General features: G+C 51.9%; 1 protein-coding gene across 1 annotated transcript in view; it reads left to right on the top strand.

Moving 5' to 3' along the window:
- Positions 1 to 18,406, top strand: part of FAM184B (family with sequence similarity 184 member B) — a 103,345-nt gene that overhangs the window by 58,316 nt on the left and 26,623 nt on the right. Inside the window, exons 7-8 of the mRNA XM_056130370.1 lie at positions 1,866 to 1,967; positions 16,181 to 16,284. Of these exons, the coding sequence (XP_055986345.1) occupies positions 1,866 to 1,967; positions 16,181 to 16,284 (206 nt within the window). The remainder of the gene's footprint in view (positions 1 to 1,865; positions 1,968 to 16,180; positions 16,285 to 18,406) is intronic.

Here is an 18,406-nt window from a genome sequence, read left to right as displayed (position 1 = left end):
TGGCCACCAAGCCCTCCCCGAGCAGTGAGGGACTCGGACCTGAATCCTGTGCATGAAAGCTTGTGTCCCTGACCTGTCCCCAGAGTAGCTCTAAGGACACACGGGTCATACGCAAAATAGTGTTGAGTAGCTAGGAGTGTTATATATATGGAGAGAGCGAGAGACATGAAATCTAAAGATGTGGCCAAGCATGGCACAGCTGACCATGAGCAAGTGGTTATTCCCAGGAGGGGGAGAGGAGCCGAGGTTGCAGCCTTTGTTATGGTGCATTATTCCGTGGAGGGTGACCACACACACACTGTTTCATCTCACTTCTTTGGATTATTTTCTTTTTTCTAATGTTTGTTTCATTTGGAGGCCACACCTGGCGATGCTCAGGGGTTCTCCTGGCCCTGCACTCAGGAATCACTCCTGGCGGTGCTCTGGGAACCATATGGGATGCCGAGGATCAACCCCATGTTGGCTGTGTGCAAGGCAAGCACCCTGCCTACTAGGTTATCTCCCTAGCCTAATTTAAAAAAAAAATTGGGCCGTACTTGGCAGATGCTCAGGGCTTATTCCTGGCTTTTCACTCAAGGGCCACTCCTGGCAGGGTTCAGGGGACCATTTGTGGTACCAGGGATTCAACCTGGGTTAACTGAGTGCAAGGCAAGCGCCCTTCTCACAATACTATCTCACTGTCCCTCACTTCCTTCTCTGCCACAGGCATCCTTTATTTTAAAGGTAAGTGTGTCGTGCCTTGGATATGTTGGTGCTCTAGATGTAGTTCTCAGTGGGAAATCTCTGCTATGGATGCTTCAGTTCCAAGCTGGGATGTATAGCAAAGAAGCCCATCCCTCACTTTCTTCCTTCTCTGCTTTTTCTTCTGTTCTTCCTCCTTATTTCTGTCCACAGTGAAAATCCCCAGAGTTCTGGACAATTCTGCTCTGTAGAGTTTGGGGAGACATCCCATAAATGTGTGAGACTCACCCTGTTATACTTATGAAAGAAGAGTCTTGGGCCATCCCTGACTTTTTCTCAGAATGGCCCTAAACCCTATGTCTCCTCACGGCAGCTTCTTCATCCTCTGTACCTACTAACTTTTGAAAACCATCACAGGAGCTAAAGAGCATAGCTCACAGGGCAGGATCCATGCTCTGCATGCAGCAAACCTGGTTCAGCCCTTGGCAGAACTAGGAACCATCCCTGGCACAGGAGCCATCCTGAGCAGAGCTGGGCACAGTCACCCCCCGAGCACCATCCGGTGTCGCCCCCAAACCAAAACCAGGACTGGAGGGATAGGACAGAGGGTGGGCACTTGCCAGTACCACCTGTGTCCTCCCAGCAGTGGCAGGAGCGACCCCTATGTGCAGAGCCAGGAGCACCACTGGGTGTGGCCCAAAAGCCAGAAGCAAAACCAGACCAAAACAAAGACAGAGAAACCTCCCACAGAGGAGCCTTCGATAGTCAGTAATGAACACTTTCAACCCAGGGGAAGTTACAAAACTGCACACCTGGCTCACACATCTTCTGGAAAAGCCAAGCTAATTAGAAGTGGCCTTTTTGGAAGCAGGTCTGGAATTTGTCTCGCGGCAATGTCCCCAGGGCCTGGTTGAAGAGATAGTGGCATGGCATCTGCCCTACCTACAACTGACCCTGGTTTGATCCCCGGCTATGCCCCCAGAGCCCCGCCAGGAGTGATCCCTGAGTGCAGTCAGGAGTAAGCCCTGAGCACAGCCAGGTGTGGCCCAAACACCAACATCCAGATTGAAAAAAAAAAAAAAAAAAAGAGGTACCCTTCCCAGAAGCCCTCGATGCAAGAGAATGGGTTCTCTGACTTCCTGTTGGCCTTGGTGTCATAGCCAAGTGGCTCTTTTCTGTTTTAGGTTTTAAGACTGGAAGAATTGATCCAGCAGAACCAGATCCAGTCCCCTAGAGGTGAGGAGAGGGAAGCTGACGCCCAGCACTACAGCACCGTCTTGACCCAGGTAACCTCCGGCTCCTTCTGCTTTAATTAGGGCTGTTTGTCTTCTCGGCCGCAGCCCTGTCGTGTCACTGGTGACCTGGGTGAGACATTCAGGGACCCGCATCTCCACCCTTTCACGGTTGCGCAGATGCTTGGGCAAAGGAAAATCCATTTGCAAAAAACCTCCAAGAAAATAGAGTTCCGAGTCATTATCCTTTGCGGTTTGAAAAAGATCAAGGCTGCGAGCTCGATCTTTCCCCGCCTCCGAGAGCAGCCAGGTAGCGAACGGGGGTCTCTGGGGAGGGGGACGACTGACCGGCAGGAAGCATGGCCACCCCCCAAACACGTGCCGTCCCCCCTACCTTGCTCCTCCCTCCAGAGCTAGTCTCACACTAATGCTCCCTCGGCCAGTGCTCTCTCGCTCTGCCCCACCCCCATCCCTACCCCCCAGAACCTGCTTCCTGTTCCTCCAGCACTGGGGGGGGGGGCGTCTCAGAGCACAGGAACTTCCTGTCTCATGGTTGGGGGGCGGGGGGAGCTGCTGGAGGCTCCAGGCTTCTCTCCTCTCTCCCTGCGCTGGGTGGCTGTGGCATCCGGCCTGGGGCTGATGGAGCCTGCAGTCTTGCCTCTAGGCTCACGGCCTTTTGCCTTGTGTCTATCTCTGGAGCCCTTTACTTGGACTGGCTGCTCTAATCTTTTTTTTCCTTTTTGGGTCACACCCAGCACTACTCAGGGGTTACTCCTCCTGGCTCTGCTCTCAGGAATTACTCCTGGCGGTGCTTGGGGACCATATGGACTGCTGCTCTAATCCTGTCAGATCTCCTCAACCAAGTCCCGCTACCCAAACCCTGTTTCCCACTGAAACCGCGTCCTCCTAGCAGCATCGTGTTAGGGGAACCCACTTCCTCATTTTTCATTTAATTACAATAGACAAGGTAACATGGCTAAAGTCAGGTTAATGTTTATGATTTTATAATGTCATGATTTTATTTTTTGGTTTTGGGGCCAGGGGTCTCTCCTGGCTCTGCGCTCAGGAATTACTCCTGGCACTGGGAGACCATATAGAATGCCAAGGAATCGAACCCGAGTTGACTGTGTGCAAGGCACTCTACCTGCTGTGCCCTGGCCCCATGTTTGTGATTTCAGTGTAGTTACCACACCCTCACCTACTGTCCCTGAGCCATTTGGGGTCCACCTCTTCCACCCCTCACGCCCCTTGCCCACCACTTGGTAATCCCAGTTCTGTAGCCCAAGACCAAGGATTTGCCGTTGTTTGATTCTGTCTGTCTGGGGCGACGCTTGACAGGAAAACACAGCTCACAGTTCCCAAGCATCCCAGGAGGCTGGCAGTAGATGTAACACCCCTCCTGCAGGCCTCGAATGATTTCTACTCGCGCCTCCCCTCCCCTGCCCATCCAGAGCCTACAAAGACCCACCACTCTCCCAGGAGGGGGAGGGGATAGTGGGTAAGGCTTTGCCTTGCTTGTGGCCGGTCAGGGTTCAATCCCTGGCACCTCACGTGGTCCATGAGTCCCTCCAATGGCAGAGCCAGGACTAAGCCCTGAGCATGGCTAGGTATGGCCCAAACGTGTGTGTGTGTGTGTGTGTGTGTGTGTGTGTGTGTGTGTGTGTGTAAAATACCCACCAGGGGGCTGGAGTGACAGTACAGCGGGTAGGACATTTGCCTTGCATGCAGCCGATCCAGGTTCGATTCCCAGCATCCCATATGGTCCCCTGAGCACCACCAGGAGTAATTCCTGAGTGCAAAGCCAGGAGGTAACCCCTGTGCATTGCCAAGTGTGATCCAAAAAGAAAAAAAAAAAAACCCGCACCAGCCTCAGTTTTGTCTCTATTCCTACGGCCCCACCCTGTCCATCTGCCTCCGAGTGCAGGCGGGCAGACCGCAGAGCCGTAGGAATCTTCCACTCCGCCTCAGCCATCCATCCTTCTGCCCCATTCCCCCATTTTGTGTCCTCGGGAATTGCAGCATCTCTGCCGTAACTCCCCGTCTCCCAAGTCTTGCCCGTCGCTCACCCGCATGTGCCCAGAGCCCGGTGAGGCCCAGTCTGGTGGATTTGGAATTGAATAATGATTAGCGTTACTCACCAACACCGACTGACAGGACCTGGTCCTTACAGAGCCCTGTGTCTTCCTACAACTTCCCTGGGGGATTGCAGCCCCACCCCCACCCCGGAGGTGCCCATTCCGCAGAAGAGAAAACAGAGGACAGAGGGCGGTGGGCTTGCAGGTCAGGGCCAGAGGCAGCCCCCACTCTCACCGTGAGAACCCCACGTGCCCAGAATGTGCCCAATGAAACAGGCTCCGGTGGTCTTTGAGTCCGCTGGGGTGAGCCGGGACCCCTGTCTTTCCTTCGCTCATGCCCAGACTCAGGAGATTCCCGGGACAGCCCCATTGCTCCTGTGAATGCCAGAAGGGGGCGCATCAGTGCAGAGGGACCCCAGAACGGCCACCCTATCTGAGAGATCCATGACCTCAACTGACACACACAGAGACAAGTAAAGCGAAGGATGTAGGGGAAGTTATTGGGGTGCGCTCTCTACGAACCTCGGGTGAGGCTGGGGTCGAGCCGCACCCAGGGAGAGACGGGGGGGGGGGGGCATTTCTGAGTCCTCTTGGGCAGGAAAAGGGAATTAAGACTAGTGGGCTGGTGTGCCTGGCCTGGCTCCCGTTTATCTGTAGGGGTCGGTGGTGAGGAGGCAGGGATGCAGCCTGGAGGTCTCCTGCCCCAGGTGGGACATCAGTCCTGTCTTCCGTGCCAGGGCTTGGTGATCCCTGGTTCAGGAATGTTGCTGTCTCATCAGCTGGGTGCCATTGGGTCCAAGCAAACCTCATACAATCCCCTTTTACCCCCACCCCCGCAGAGGGACCCCCACCCCCCTACCCTCAGCCCCACTCTCGCAGGGGACCCCAAGACGCCTCCCCACCCCCACCCACCTCTCCTGCCCCTGGCCTCAGCGGCCCCCCCCCCCCCCCGACAAACACATAGAACTTTTTTTTTTAATTTTTATTAGTGAGACCATGAGGTACAGCTGTAGACTTACACATTTTTGTGCTTGGGTTTCAATTATACAATGATCAAGTACCCATCCCTCCACCAGTGCCCATTTTCCACCACCACGGATCCCAGTACCCCTCCCACCCCCTTATCCCCCTCATCCCACCCTGCCTCTGTGGCAGGGCATTCCCCTTTGTTCTCTCTCTCCTTTTGGGTGCTGTGGTTTGCAAAAGAGGCATTGAGTGGCAATCGTGTTCGGTCTATAGTCTACTTTCAGCATGCTTCTCCCATCCTGGGAGGATCCTAACACCCTATTTTTTTTTTTTTTTTTTGCTTTTTGCTTGTACAGGGCGATGTACAGGGTTACTCCTGGCTCATGCACTCAGGAATTACTCCTGGCGGTGGTGGTGCTCAGGGGACCATATGGGAAGCTGGGAGTCGAACCGGGTTGGCCGCGTGCAAGGCAAACACCCTACCTGCTGTACTATCGTTCCAGCCCCTCCTAACACCCTTTATTTGGTGCTCCCTTCTCTATCTGAGCTGCCTTTTCCCCTAGCATGTGTGGCTGGCCTCCAAGCCATGGAGGAAAATTTCTGGTACTAATCTCGGCCACTCTTGGGTGGTAGTTTCCTATTTTGTTTCTTTATGTTCCCCAGATGAATGCGATCTTTCTAAGTCTCTCCCTCTCTTTCTGACTCATTTCGCTTAGCATGATACTTTCCATATTGAACCACTTGTATGTAAATTTAATGACTTCTCTTTTCTAACCGCTACATAGTGCTCCATCGTGTAGATGTACCAAAGTTTCTTTAACCAGTCATCTGTTCTTGGGCACTCAGGTTTCTTCCAGTTTCTGGCTACTGTAAAGAGTGCTGCAATGAACAAACAAGTGCAGATGTCACTTCGACTATACATTTTTGCCTCTCTGGGGTATATTCCCAGGAGTGGTATTGCTGGGTCAAATGGGAGCTCAATTTCTAATTTTTTGAGAATCGTCCATATACAAACACAGAGAACTTTCACATTCCAACTCAAGGACCAGCCGTAGGCCATACCCTCTGCTGGAGGAAGCTGGACTCATGGGGTGCAGGGCTTTCCGGACCAGGGCATCTGCGACGTCCCCAGACTCACTGTCTTTCTCCAGTACTCAGTTTGCTCAGCTCCTCCGAGTGCTGTGCAGGAAGGTGAGATTCTGAGTTGGTAGCTTCGGGTCAGAGCAAGGATGCGCGACTGCAGTGTTACTGGTGACAAAGTGTGGGAGGAGGACACAAGACTACTGCATTGTCCAGAGGGTCCCGCCTCTGGAAACTTCTAGGCATATCCCCAGCTGGTGACCCCAAGTCAGAGCTCCCCATGTGGTTCAGGGCTTATTTGCCTTGACTCTTGACTATTTGAATGAATAGATTTGGGGGTTTTGTTTGTTTAGGGGCCACAGTGAGCAGTGTCAGGACCATCTGAGGATTAAGGTGATTGCCTGACTGCTGTCCTGTGGCTCGGACTCTGGGTGGGGTAACTCTCGGGGGTGGCGTTGCTCTGCAGGACAGAGTGTTCGGCTCATCTGTCATCAGCCCGCCTGATGCCAGTGGCACCCGCCCCATCAAAACAACGCCCAGAGATAGCGCAGCAGGAGGGGGCGCATGGCTTGCATGTGGCCAGCCCAGGTTCAGTCCCTGGCACCTCTTTTGGTCCTCCTGAGGGCTGAGCCAGGAGTCAGCCCTTCACATCACCAGGGGTGGTCCCATTCAGTCCTAGCATCACAGACTCCCTGCCGTGATCCTGCTGCACCACTCTCTGGAACTTTGTGTGTGCAGTTCATGCCTTTAAATGAAATCTTGCGGGGCTGGAGAGATAGCACAGCGGGTAGGGCATTTGCCTTGCACGCGGCTGACCCGGGTTCGATTCCCAGCTTCCCATATGGTCCCCTGAGCACCGCCAGGAGTAACTCCTGAGTGCAGAGCCAGGAGTAACCCCTGTGCATCACCAGGTGTGACCCAAAAAGCAAAAATAAATAAATAAATAAATGAAATCTTGCTTCAGATAGGTAACCACGCACAGAGATGCAGTGAAAAGTGGGGCACTCCTATATGTAGGTTTTGTTGGGGTTTATCATTTCTTGAATATTCCTTCGGAGCTGGTCCATGTTTACCGAAGAACAATAGCACACTCTGCTTTATTCTGCCTTATCTACCTGGATTTTATATAGCTTAGAGATTTCTCTACATCAGTACGTATATAAAATAATAGCATCCTTAACAGTTTTCTCTTCTCTATTTATTTCACCCCTTCATTTGTTTCCCTTTGTGAAAAAAAAAATAGGGTCATGATTGTGCCTACGGCTGAAAGGTCACATCATAGCTCTGTTTGTGTTTAGTTTGCTGTGTGCAGGGCAAGCTCCTTAACCACTGGGCTATCTTTCTGGCCCCTCTGTCACTTTTCTTTTTAAAGGGACTTCCAAGCAGTGTTTGGGAAACCTGGGGGGCCACTCTCAGAAATTCTGAGCCAGTGGAGCTGGTGTTGCCCAAAATATTTCAGTGGAGGGGATGGGGATGGAGAGAGAGAAATCATAAGGCTGATTGAGAGCTTTTCACTGCCCCTCTCCTCCCTGGAAAGCAAACACACACACACACACACACACACACACACACACACACACACTCACATATATATATATGCACACACACACACAGTTGCCAACGCTGGGCATGGCTCAGTTCCCTCCAAAGTTATCTGGGCATTTTGTCTAAAGACTTTTGTCCTGGTCTCTTATGTCAAAACTCTTTGATTCCCTTTAGACTCATAATTTTATTCATTGGTTACCAGAAAACGCTTCCAGCCTTGGTCCTTCTGGTGGAAACTATTCTTTTTCCAGACATTTCCTCCAGTGCCCGTGCCCCTGCGCATCCATCAGGACTGTTGAGGGGGGCTGTTTTCCTAGGTCCCCTTCGTGCACCCCCTCCAGATGGGAAGAAGTCCCTTGTGAAACTTCTTTTTCAAGCCATCCCTCCTCCATGGTGCCGTCACTGTGCCAAGGATAGATGGGGGTCCTGGCCTGGGCAAGCTTCATGTCAAAAGGGGGATCCACGTTGAAGAGAGGAAGAACCGGGTGTGGTCAGGGCTGGCCCCGTGGCCAGGCAGGCATGTCCCTGGGAGCTCAGGAAAGTCGATCAGGGAGTCACCTGCAGGAAAGGGCCTGGCCTGGGTCAGGAGTACTACGAGACGCCACAGCGAGGGCGAGCCTGGAGGAGGGCATGAGGAGAGTCAGGGAGTGGGGCCAACGCAGAACATGCTCTCCCATATGTGGGTCACAAAGAAACATCATGAGGGAATAATAACGGCCAAAGAGCTGCAGAGTCCGAGAACTGGCCTTATTGTGGTGGTCATTGCGGGCTGGGGAGGCCCCGAGACAATAGCATAGTGGGGAGGGCATTTGTCTTGCACGTGCCCAATCTGGGTTTGATTCCCAGCATCCCATATGGGCCCCCAAGCACTGCCAGGAGTGTTTTCTGAGTGCAGAGCTAGGAGTAACTCCTGGGTATGGCCCCAAAAAGCAAAAAAAAAAAAATTTTTTTTTTGAAAAGAAAGGCCCGGGTTGAGGTGCCCAGGCCTGGAGTAGGGAGATGGGACATTCCTGGGGCTCTGGGCCTAGACCCAGCCCAGCTGGCGGCCCCTGCAGGTGGCTTCTCTGCGGGCTGGCATGGGAATCGAATATCCCTCCGGCAGGTAACTTGGGGGTCCTGTCCTCGGGAATTGGAGGGGCTGGTGCTGTCTGACCACCACGGCTGGGGTCCTGCAGGCCAACCCAGAGAGATCCTGGCAGGGAGGCCCTGGGCTCAGGCGCAAGCACAGGACAGAGGTGCAGTGCCTCTGGTGGGGTCCAGGCTTGGATTTGCTCATGGTGGGACCCCAGACACTCCGAGGAGCACAGGGGAGTGTGCAGACCTCACGCAGGTCCTCGTCCCTCTCCACCCAGCAGGGCTCCACTCAGGCCCGGAACACCCTCCAAGGCAAATGTTATTCTTGGTTTTTAAATATATTTGTATTTATTTCTTTTGCTTTGGGGGGCATGCCCATCAGTGGCCAGGGCTCAGCCCTGGCTCTGTGCTCAGGTATTTCCCTCGCTAGACCCAGGGATCGAATGCAGGTGGACCGTATGAAAGGCAGATGCCCTGCCCACTCTCCTGTCACTTGGGCCCAGAAGGCTGATGTGCCTTCACTCCTGTTGTTCTGTGGACGTGCGATTATGTACAGAGAGGGAAACTGAGGCACTGGAGCCCAAGCCCCACACCATGTCTCTCTGCTGTTCTCATGAGTGAAAGGGCACCAGTAGTGCCAGCCCTCCACACTAGGGGCGCCGCTAAGGGGCCAAGGAAAAGCATGAGGAGGCACTCTCAGAACCGTCAGCAGTGAAAGGAGTTTGAACGGATCCATTACCGCCCGCAACCATCTTGGCAACCCCCTGCATTACGCATTCTATTTTAAGGTGTCCATAATGCTACCTCTGAAACACCGGCAGCTGAACTTGAGTGTGACTTGGAATATTCCCTTCAGGAGATTTCTGGGTGTGGGCATTTCTTTAAAATAGATGTGGAGCCAGGAGTAACCCCTGAGCACGGCTGGGTGTGGCCCCAAACCCAAAAACTAAAATCAAATTTTTTTTCAAAGAAACAAAGGAACTCAGAGTCCATCCATCTGCCTGCGGATTGTCTCAGGCTGATCCCAGCATCTACTTTGCTAAGCAGCATGCTTGGATCACGTGCTTCGATTCTCCCCATTATGCCCCATGCTGGCGGCTGAGGTTCTGCACCATCCCAGTGAGGTCACAGGGGACGCCGGTGGGAGATGGTAGTGATGCAGGGGCCAGTGCTGGCAGCAGGACCAGGGACGTCGGGACTTGGTGGCAGAGCCCTCACCCCACACGCATGAGGCCCTGGTTCGTCCCCAGCCCATCAACAGTAAAATACATGTCACAGGACTTCTCCTGTCTTCCGTGACTGCGTGTGAGTACATGGTGGCGGCACCTTCCCTGTCCCTTCCCAGAGCCACAGGCACTGATGGATGGATGCATGGGGCCAGGCGAACACGGTGTGTCAGGGAGCTATGTCGTGACTGTTGTGTCCAAGTTTCAGATCCTCGGTTGCGGAGAGACCAAGTCCACACACAATAATGCAAAAGCAAAGGAACTTTATTACTAGCCCGAGCTAAGGTCCAAGTCTCATCCAACACAGTGGCGTCTTGACAAGGACCTCGACTCCAACTCACAAGCGGTTTATATAGGGTTCAGAGTTAAGGAGCGGTTTATATTCTGGTCTGTTTTTAGCATCGCCCTATTACAACAGTGGTCAGCAATTAGAAAGCAGGTACCAGTAACAGTCTGGAGTTCTTTCCAAGAAGGGTGCGGTGACCCCTCATGACTGCTCAGATCCAACCGCTCCGTTTCTTCTCTAGGTGAATGACCCAACTGGGAGTTTACCTGAAACTGCAAGTCCTGCTCCCGGGAAAGAGACACGGAGGCCTCCTTGAGACTTACTGTTAGCTGCAGCCTGTCATGACTTCTGAGGAGCCTGCTTTGGGGCCTCCCGGTGACCAGCTGTGTCCATCTTTTTTCTGTCCTCTGTCACCGAGCTGCTGTTCAGGCGCCCCCTGATAGAGCCGCGTCCATCCGGGAGCCCAGAAACCACATCCTGCACTTTCCTTTCCGTGAAGGTGGCTCAGAGCTCATTGGAAATTCTTTCTCGTCCCGGTGGTGCCTGCCAGAGATCTTTGCCCATCCTTCATGCGGTTTTCACTTCCTCCCCCTTGGCGAGGCTTGCCAGTGTTCAAAAAGGCCAGGTCGCAGATCTCTTAGACTTCTTCCCCCTGCCATCCATTCTGTCTTTTGTGCCTCTTTCCTCCTTCTTACCTTGGGAATATTATGTCATTCTTCTGACTTCTTGACGGTTTTGTAATAAGCTCAGGGAAGGGCCTACATTTCCCTCCGAGTTTGCGTCTCTAGCTGTGTCCCAGAGTGTCCCAGAGTCTTGAAGCTTCCCTCTGACTTTTGCTTTCTTGCTGCATTGGAAGGGGACGGACTCTTGGTGGTGGTTAAGTGACGGGAGAGGGAGCCTCGAGTTGCAGCTGTGAGGGGGCAGACCACCGAAGGCATGGGAAGCCCCTGAGCTGGGACATGTGTGTTGGCACCAGGTATTTGTTTCTGGACATGTTCTGTTGCTATTTGAGGTGCTTCTGGAACCTCCAAGTGTGGTCGAGGATGGGCAAATCCAGACAGTAGGTGGAGGTCCTGGAAATTTGTTCATGATCAGTATTTATGGAACTGGACGTAACTAGCGAGTGAAGGGGAAAGAGAGGCTGAGGGATGAAGGTCTGAAGCAGGAGATGGGGAAGCTTTAGCAGAGGCAAAGGAGCAGCTGGGGAGCGGGGGAGGGGGAGAAGGAGGAAGAGGCTATGAGACCCCTGAGGGATGCGTGGGAGGAGGAACCCTCAGGTATTCAGGCTGCTGAGGCTTATGGACTTTGTCTCACTACTGATGGCCTGTAACAGGCATTTTCTTTTATTTTTTTATTATTTTTTTAATTGAATCACAGTGAGATGCACATTTACAAAGTTGCTCATGCTTGGATTTCAGTCATATAATAGTCCAAAGCCCATCCCTCCACCAGGGTACCTCCTCCTCCTCCTCCTCCTCTTCCTCCTCCTCCTCTTCCTCCTCCTCCTCTTCCTCCTCCTCCTCCTCCTCCTCCTCCTCTTCCTCCTCCTCCTCCTCCTCTCCTCCTCCTCTTCTTCTTCTTCTTCTTCTTCTTCTTCTTCTTCTTCTTCTTCTTCTTCTTCTTCTTCTTCTTCTTCTTCTCCTCCTCCTCCTTCTCCTTCTCCTCCTCCTCCTCCTCCTCCTCTTCCTCCTCCTCCTCCTCTCCTCCTCCTCTTCTTCTTCTTCTTCTTCTTCTTCTTCTTCTTCTTCTTCTTCTCCTCCTCCTCCTCCTTCTCCTTCTCCTCCTCCTCCTCCTCCCCCTCCCTCTCCCCCTCCTCCCCCCTCCCCCTCCGCCTCTTCCCCCTCCCCCCTCCCCCTCCCTCTCTCTCCCCTTTACTTTCTCCTTCTCTCCTTTATTCTCTCTCCCTCTCTCCTTTCCTCCCTTCTCTCTCCCTCCCCCCTCCCTCCCTCTCTCCCTCCCTCCCTCTCTTTCCTACTAGACCTATCTATTGCAACACAGATAATGAAAGGTTATCTGGTATATCCTTTTACCTGTGCCCTTCATCCCACAGACACGCTTGTGGCAAGCTTCCAACCATTGACCTGTTCCCCCTGGCCCCTATTTGCCTTTGTTCTGTCCCGCGAAGGGAGTTTCGCTCACACACTGACCAGCCCAGACACGAGGATGCAAATGCAAGGCCCCTTTATTGCTAGCTCGAGCTAGGGTCCAAGTCTCGTCCAATGCAGTGGAGTCTTGACAAGGACTCCAAATTCTGAGCAGTTTATATTGGGTTTGATTGCATAACAGCATTTTTTCTAGGAACTGGCATGTCCCAGTCCTATCCCAGGACTCCAGGGACCAAAACTATGTTTCCAATTCTTTTTCTTTTTTTCTTTCCGCTTTTTGGGTCACACCCTGCACTGCAAAGGGGTTACTCCCGGCTCATGCACTCAGGAATTACTCCTGCCAGTGCTCAGGGGACAATATGGGATGCTGGGAATTGAACCCGTTCAGCAGCGTGCAAAGAAAATGGCTTACCTCCTCGCTGTGTTATTGCTCCAGCCCCACGTTTCCAATTCTTGGTCCCAGCCCTGTCCTGTGACTTCGCTCTGCTTGGCTGGGTGCCACTGCCCATGGCCCCTTACTCTGATAGGCTGTTCCCACGGATCGGTTTATCTGCCCAGGGTGATACCGTTTTCTGAGAAGTCTTTCTGATAGGGGAACCTGAAACTTAGGCCTGCTGGGTTTCGGTCTTAAAGTGGAGCTCATACCCTCACCCTTGCATGTTAGTCTCATACATGTATCAGTATCACGGTCCTCCCGTTGTTCATCAATTTGCTCAAGCAGGACGTCTCCATCGTGAGACTTGTTGTTACTGTGTGTGGCACATCGAATACATCACGAGTAGCTTGCCAGGCTTTGTCATGCGAGCGAGATACTCTCGGTAGCTTGCAAGCCTCTCCAAGAGGGGCAGAGGAATCAAACCCAGCTCGGCCGGGCTGGCTGCGCACAAGGTAAATGCCTTACCACTGTGCTTTCGCTCCAGCCCATATGCACCTGATCTCATATATGTATCACGATGATCACGACCATCCCGTTGTTGTCGATTGCCTTGAGCAGGCCCCACTAACGTCTCCGTCCTAGCCCTGAGACTTTTTTTAAAAAGTGCCATATTCAAGGCTCCTTCAGCGTTAGGAGAATGAGACCCTTCATTGCTACTGGTATTTGGCATAGTGGGTATGCCATGGGGAGTTTGCCAGACTCTGCCGTGTGGGCAGGTTACATTCGGTAGCCTGCCAGTTTGTCCGAAGTAAGAATGAGATAATAAAACGTGTGATAATAATAATCCAGCGCTTCCGGGAGCTGGGTTTTATAATCTCTGGGTCTTGGCCGTTGATGGGATTACACGGTGCCAGGGGGCCAGTTGGTGGGTGTGACCCCTGCCTCATACATGTATATGAGACTAATATACAGTCTGATCCTCCAGGCCTGATCCCTGAGTGCAGAGCCATATCCCACAAATGAATGCAGTCATTCTATACCTGTCCCTCTCCTTCTGACTCATTTTACTTAACATGATACTCTCCATGTCAATCAATTTATAAGCAGATTTCATGACTTCATTCTTCCTACCAGCTGCGTAATGTTCCATCAATAGGCCTTTAGTGTGTGGAAGTTTCACTCTATGCCAGTGCCATCCTAGAGACATCTCCAGAGGTCTCCGGAACCTGCTTTGAAAAGCACAGGAGGAGGGGCTGGAGCAGTAGCACAACCAGTAGGGCATTTGCATTGCACGCGGCCAACTCGGGTTCGACTCCCAGCATCTCAAGTGGTCCCCCGAGCACCGCCAGGAGTGATACCTGAGTGCAAAGCCTGGAGTAACCCCTGAGCATCGCTGGGTGTGACCCCAAAAAGCAAAAAAAAAAGCACAGGAGGGAGACAGCCCCCTTTACTTCACAGTTAGTGACGCTCAGGCCAGAAAAGGGAAGGACTGTCTGGAAGAATCGAACTCAACAGAGAACCCAGGTTGTGATTTAAATGAAATTCACCAGCTGAAACATTGCCTCCTAACCCGTCTTCATAAAGAATTTCCAGGGGCTAAAGGGACAGTAGAGTGGATATGGCATTTGCTTACATGTGGCCAAACCTGGGTTCCATCCCTGGCATCTGATATAGTCCCCCGAGCACCGCCAAGAACAATCCTTGAGTGTAGTCAGGAGTAACCTCGAGCACTGCTGAGTGTGGCCCCAAAACAAACAAACAAGTCAAAAAATAAATTTTCCAGCATAGTACAGCAACTAGGGCGCTGACCTTGCATGACACCCACCTGGGTTTGATCCCTGGCACCCCACATGGTCCCTCAAGCCCCTCCAGGCCTGATCCCCAAGTGCAGAGCTAGGAGGAAGCCCTGAGCACCTCCAAGTGTGGCCCCAAAACAAAAACTAAAGATGTGTGTGTGTGTGTGTGTGTGTGTGTGTGTGTGTGTGTGTGTAGGAGTACTGCTACTTTTTCAGCCACTGATTATCTGATCGAATTGGGCATGAACTCCACCTTACATTTTTTTTCATGTTTCAATAATTTTATTTATTGAATCACCATGAGAGCAGTTACAAAGCGTTCAGGTTTAAGTCTCGGTTATACAATGAAACACCCGTCCCTTCACCAGTGCCCGTTTTCCACCACCAAAAACCCTAGTATGCCCCCATCCCACGCCCTCCCCTTACCTGTGGGGCAGATGATTTCCACATTACTCTCTCTCTACTTTGATCGCATTCAATATTTTGACACCAGACCCACCATTATTATTTGGGATTTTACCCCAACACTCAGATCTGCTGAAAGGGCAACAGTGAACAATTTGTTTTCTATTGCTGGTTCTGAATAACATACGATGTCACGTGGCTGCAGTAATGGAAGATGAAAAGGAAGCTCTGTCGCCCCCACTGAGTCTCAGCTCTGTATTCTCTCCTGTCCAACCCTTTTCTTTTTTTTCCCTCCCTCCCTCCCTCCCTCCCTCCCTCCCTCCCTCCCTCCCTCCCTCCCTCCTTTCTTTCTTTCTTTCTTTCTTTCTTTCTTTCTTTCTTTCTTTCTTTCTTTCTTTCTTTCTGACCGTGAGGTACAGTAACAAAACTTTCATGTTTGAGCTTCGATCAGTCATCAAACACCCATTCCTTCACCAGCGCACGTTTTCCACCACCAAAATCCCCAGTATCCCCGCCCCCCCATCCACACCTCCCCCCGCCTCTGTGGCAGACAATTTTCACAACACTCTCTTTCTCTGCTTTAGTTATCTTTGATATTTCGAGACCAGTCCCACCACCACTCATACCTGCCTAAAAGGCAATGCTAGAAAATGTCTTTTGTATTGCTTGTTATGGATACAGCATACAATCTAGGAATTCTAAAATTTTAATAATTAGGGTCTGAAGAGATGGCTGCAGCAAGTTGCTCGGGTCCAAGATCCAACATTTGTTTGTGTGTCTCTGGATCATGGCCCTGTGGGAGCTTAAGTAGATGGTGGCCGGATGTGGCGTCTTCCGTCCAACCCCTTTTCTCGGTGTTTCTTTTCCGTCAGCAGTTTCTGATCCTGGGTAACGAGCAGCCATCTGTAAAATGGGCACAATTGTCCTCCCAGCTGCTGACACCTACACACACCAGCTCTGGGGATCAGGCCCCACAGTCTGTTGGTCACTGGGAGGTTATGAGCCGAAAGCCAGGGTCAGCTTGCCGAGAGCAGGACCCTTTCCCAAGGCTCCGTGGTGGACCTGGGACATGTGACTTACTTGTCTCCTCCTAATTTGCTCCCTTCATCTGTGTGGATCACTTGGCCAGCCAGAAGCCTTGTAGAAGGCTGGCAGGTGGCAGATTGTGAGCCGGGCAGGCTGCAAACGGGTCACCCTCCCAGACCCGCGTGCTGAGCTTCCGTCAAAGAGGGCCAGTGGCTCTCTCTCTCCTGCCTTGGTTTGACCAGGTCCCTGCAGAACAGGGACCTGTACTTACTCACGTATGCGACTGTTTTTTTTTTCTTTTCCTTAGGACCCAGGCTTGAAGCTGAACCAACCTTCCGAGAACCTTCGCAGAGAAAAAGAGCAAGAGAAGTTCGCTGCTGAGGAAGGAAGCAGCAGTGATGAGGAGGAGAGGTAGAGGAGGGCCAGCAGCCCCCGAGGCTCCAGGGGGGAGGACTCAGGCTTGGAAGGGATGACGCACTATTTCTGTGTTCAGTCTTTCTCACTGCCTCGCGTGTCCTCCATGGAGAAGAAGCATATTCTGAATGTCTTCAGTACAGCTAAGGAATTTACATACGTGTCCTGTTCCATTATCACATGTCTCCCTACCGGCCAATTCATAGAGTCCGAATTCAGAGCCTGATACATAGCTCAGGAGGGACAGAGCAAGATTCACTTGGGCGAGACACTGTGTTCAAAACAAGCAAAAAGGGTCTGGAGCGATAGCACAGCGGGTAGGGCAGTTTGCCTTGCATGTGGCCGACCTGGGTTCGATTCCCAGCATCCCATATGGTCCCCCGAGCACAGCCAGGAGTAATTCCTGAGTACAGGTGTCAGGACTAACCCCTGTGCATTTTCGGGTGTGACCCAAAAAGGAGAAAAACAAAACAAACAAAACAAGCCAAAAAAGGGACTGGAGCGATAGTACAGTGGTGCATATGCATTTGCCTTGCATACAGCCAACCCAGGTTCGATTCCCAGCATCCTATATGGTCCCCTGAGCAACACCAGGAGTGATTCCTGAGTGCAAAGCCAGGAGGAACCCCTGTGCATTGCTGAGTGTGACCCAAAAAGCAAAATAACAAAAACAATAAAAAACAAGCGATGAGATTCATAAACCCACTCAACACTTCGCCCTAATACCCAAGAGGGAGTGCAGATGGCCAGATACCTGTCTTCTTGCATAAGGGATTCCGGGCTTCAACTTCTTGCAAGTTGAAGTGCGGGTCCCAAGCATCCAGCTGTGGCACAGTCAGGTGTGGGACCCCTGCAAAAAAAAAATGACAACAAACAATTTCCTTGGATCTGGACTGACCCACAGCTTCTGTTCTTTTCTTCCAGATGCTCTTTAACTAGGGCACTTTGTGATAACTTTGTCGCCCTAAAGACGTGTTCCATTTGTATCACCGCTATGGGTCAGCATTAGCTGCTATAACAAATATTCCCCAAATATTGGCAATTTGGTTCAGAGGTCAACAGATGTGTTCTTGGCTGGGCCAAGTCCTGCGGGGGTTAGAGGAGCATGGCTCCTCGCTGAGGGCCGTGTGCTGCTCCACTCCTGAGTACAGCTGGAGCCCCAGTCGGTCCTGCTGTCCCTCTCACTGTGGGACCCAACCGGAAGTAAAACACCTCAGTGAGGCATGTGGGTATCCTGGTAAAGAGAAGTTGATGGGAATTTGCCTCTCAGAAGTCTGCACCCAGGACTTCATGCTCTCATCACGAGCCATAGTCCAGTGATCCTGGCCTCTTATCTGGCCTGCCCACGTGGCTCTGTGGGTGAGACCAGGGTACCTTCCACTCCAGAAGCAGATAAGGAGGTGAGAGCTCCCAGGCTGCTGGCATGGAGGCTCGTGGGAGCTGGCATGCTGAGCAGTGATGGGGAAGTACCGGAAAGGGGGCTGCAGTCAGGGGCTTCAGGATAGAATCACTGGGCGTCCCTATAGGAACGAGGTTGCATGGTCAGAGCGTGATTGCTTTTGACGTGGTTGAGCTGAGGGGTCGGTACCTTAGCCGTTGATCTGAGTAGGTGCTTCAGGAGAGTTGGCTGTGCAGAGTCCAAGAGGGAGGACAGGGTGGGGTCAGCTCCTTGGTATGTGAAGGAATCTGGGGTCGATGGAATGGGGTCAGAGAGGGAAATTCCCTGGAGAATAATGATGACGATGACGATGATGGTGACAAGTATTTATTGAATGTGCAACATGATAGACACTTATTTATTTATTTATTTATTGCTCTTGGGGTCACACTAGCAATGATCAGGAATTATTCCTGGTCCTCAGGAATTACCCCTGGCGTGCTCAGGGGACTATATGGGATACTGGGGATTGGCTGCGTTCAAGTGCCTGCTGTATTCTCTATCACTCCAGCCCCAGATAAAGACATTTAAAAAGCAATCCATTTCATCCTCATTAGGTGGGTTATATTTGGTAAGTTTGTTAAGTACCCCACTTTACAAATGAAGGAAGCTAAGGAGTGAAGAGATGATGTGACTTGTCCAGTTTCCACTGCCATTAGAGTAGTTACATTCATCAAGGAT

The sequence above is a fragment of the Sorex fumeus genome, unplaced genomic scaffold (genome assembly GCF_029834395.1).
Source record: "Sorex fumeus unplaced genomic scaffold, SorFum_2.1 ptg000077l, whole genome shotgun sequence".
Lineage (NCBI taxonomy): Eukaryota > Metazoa > Chordata > Mammalia > Eulipotyphla > Soricidae > Sorex > Sorex fumeus.
Note: the sequence above shows the minus strand (reverse complement) of the source record. Positions and strands in the feature narration are given on the sequence as shown.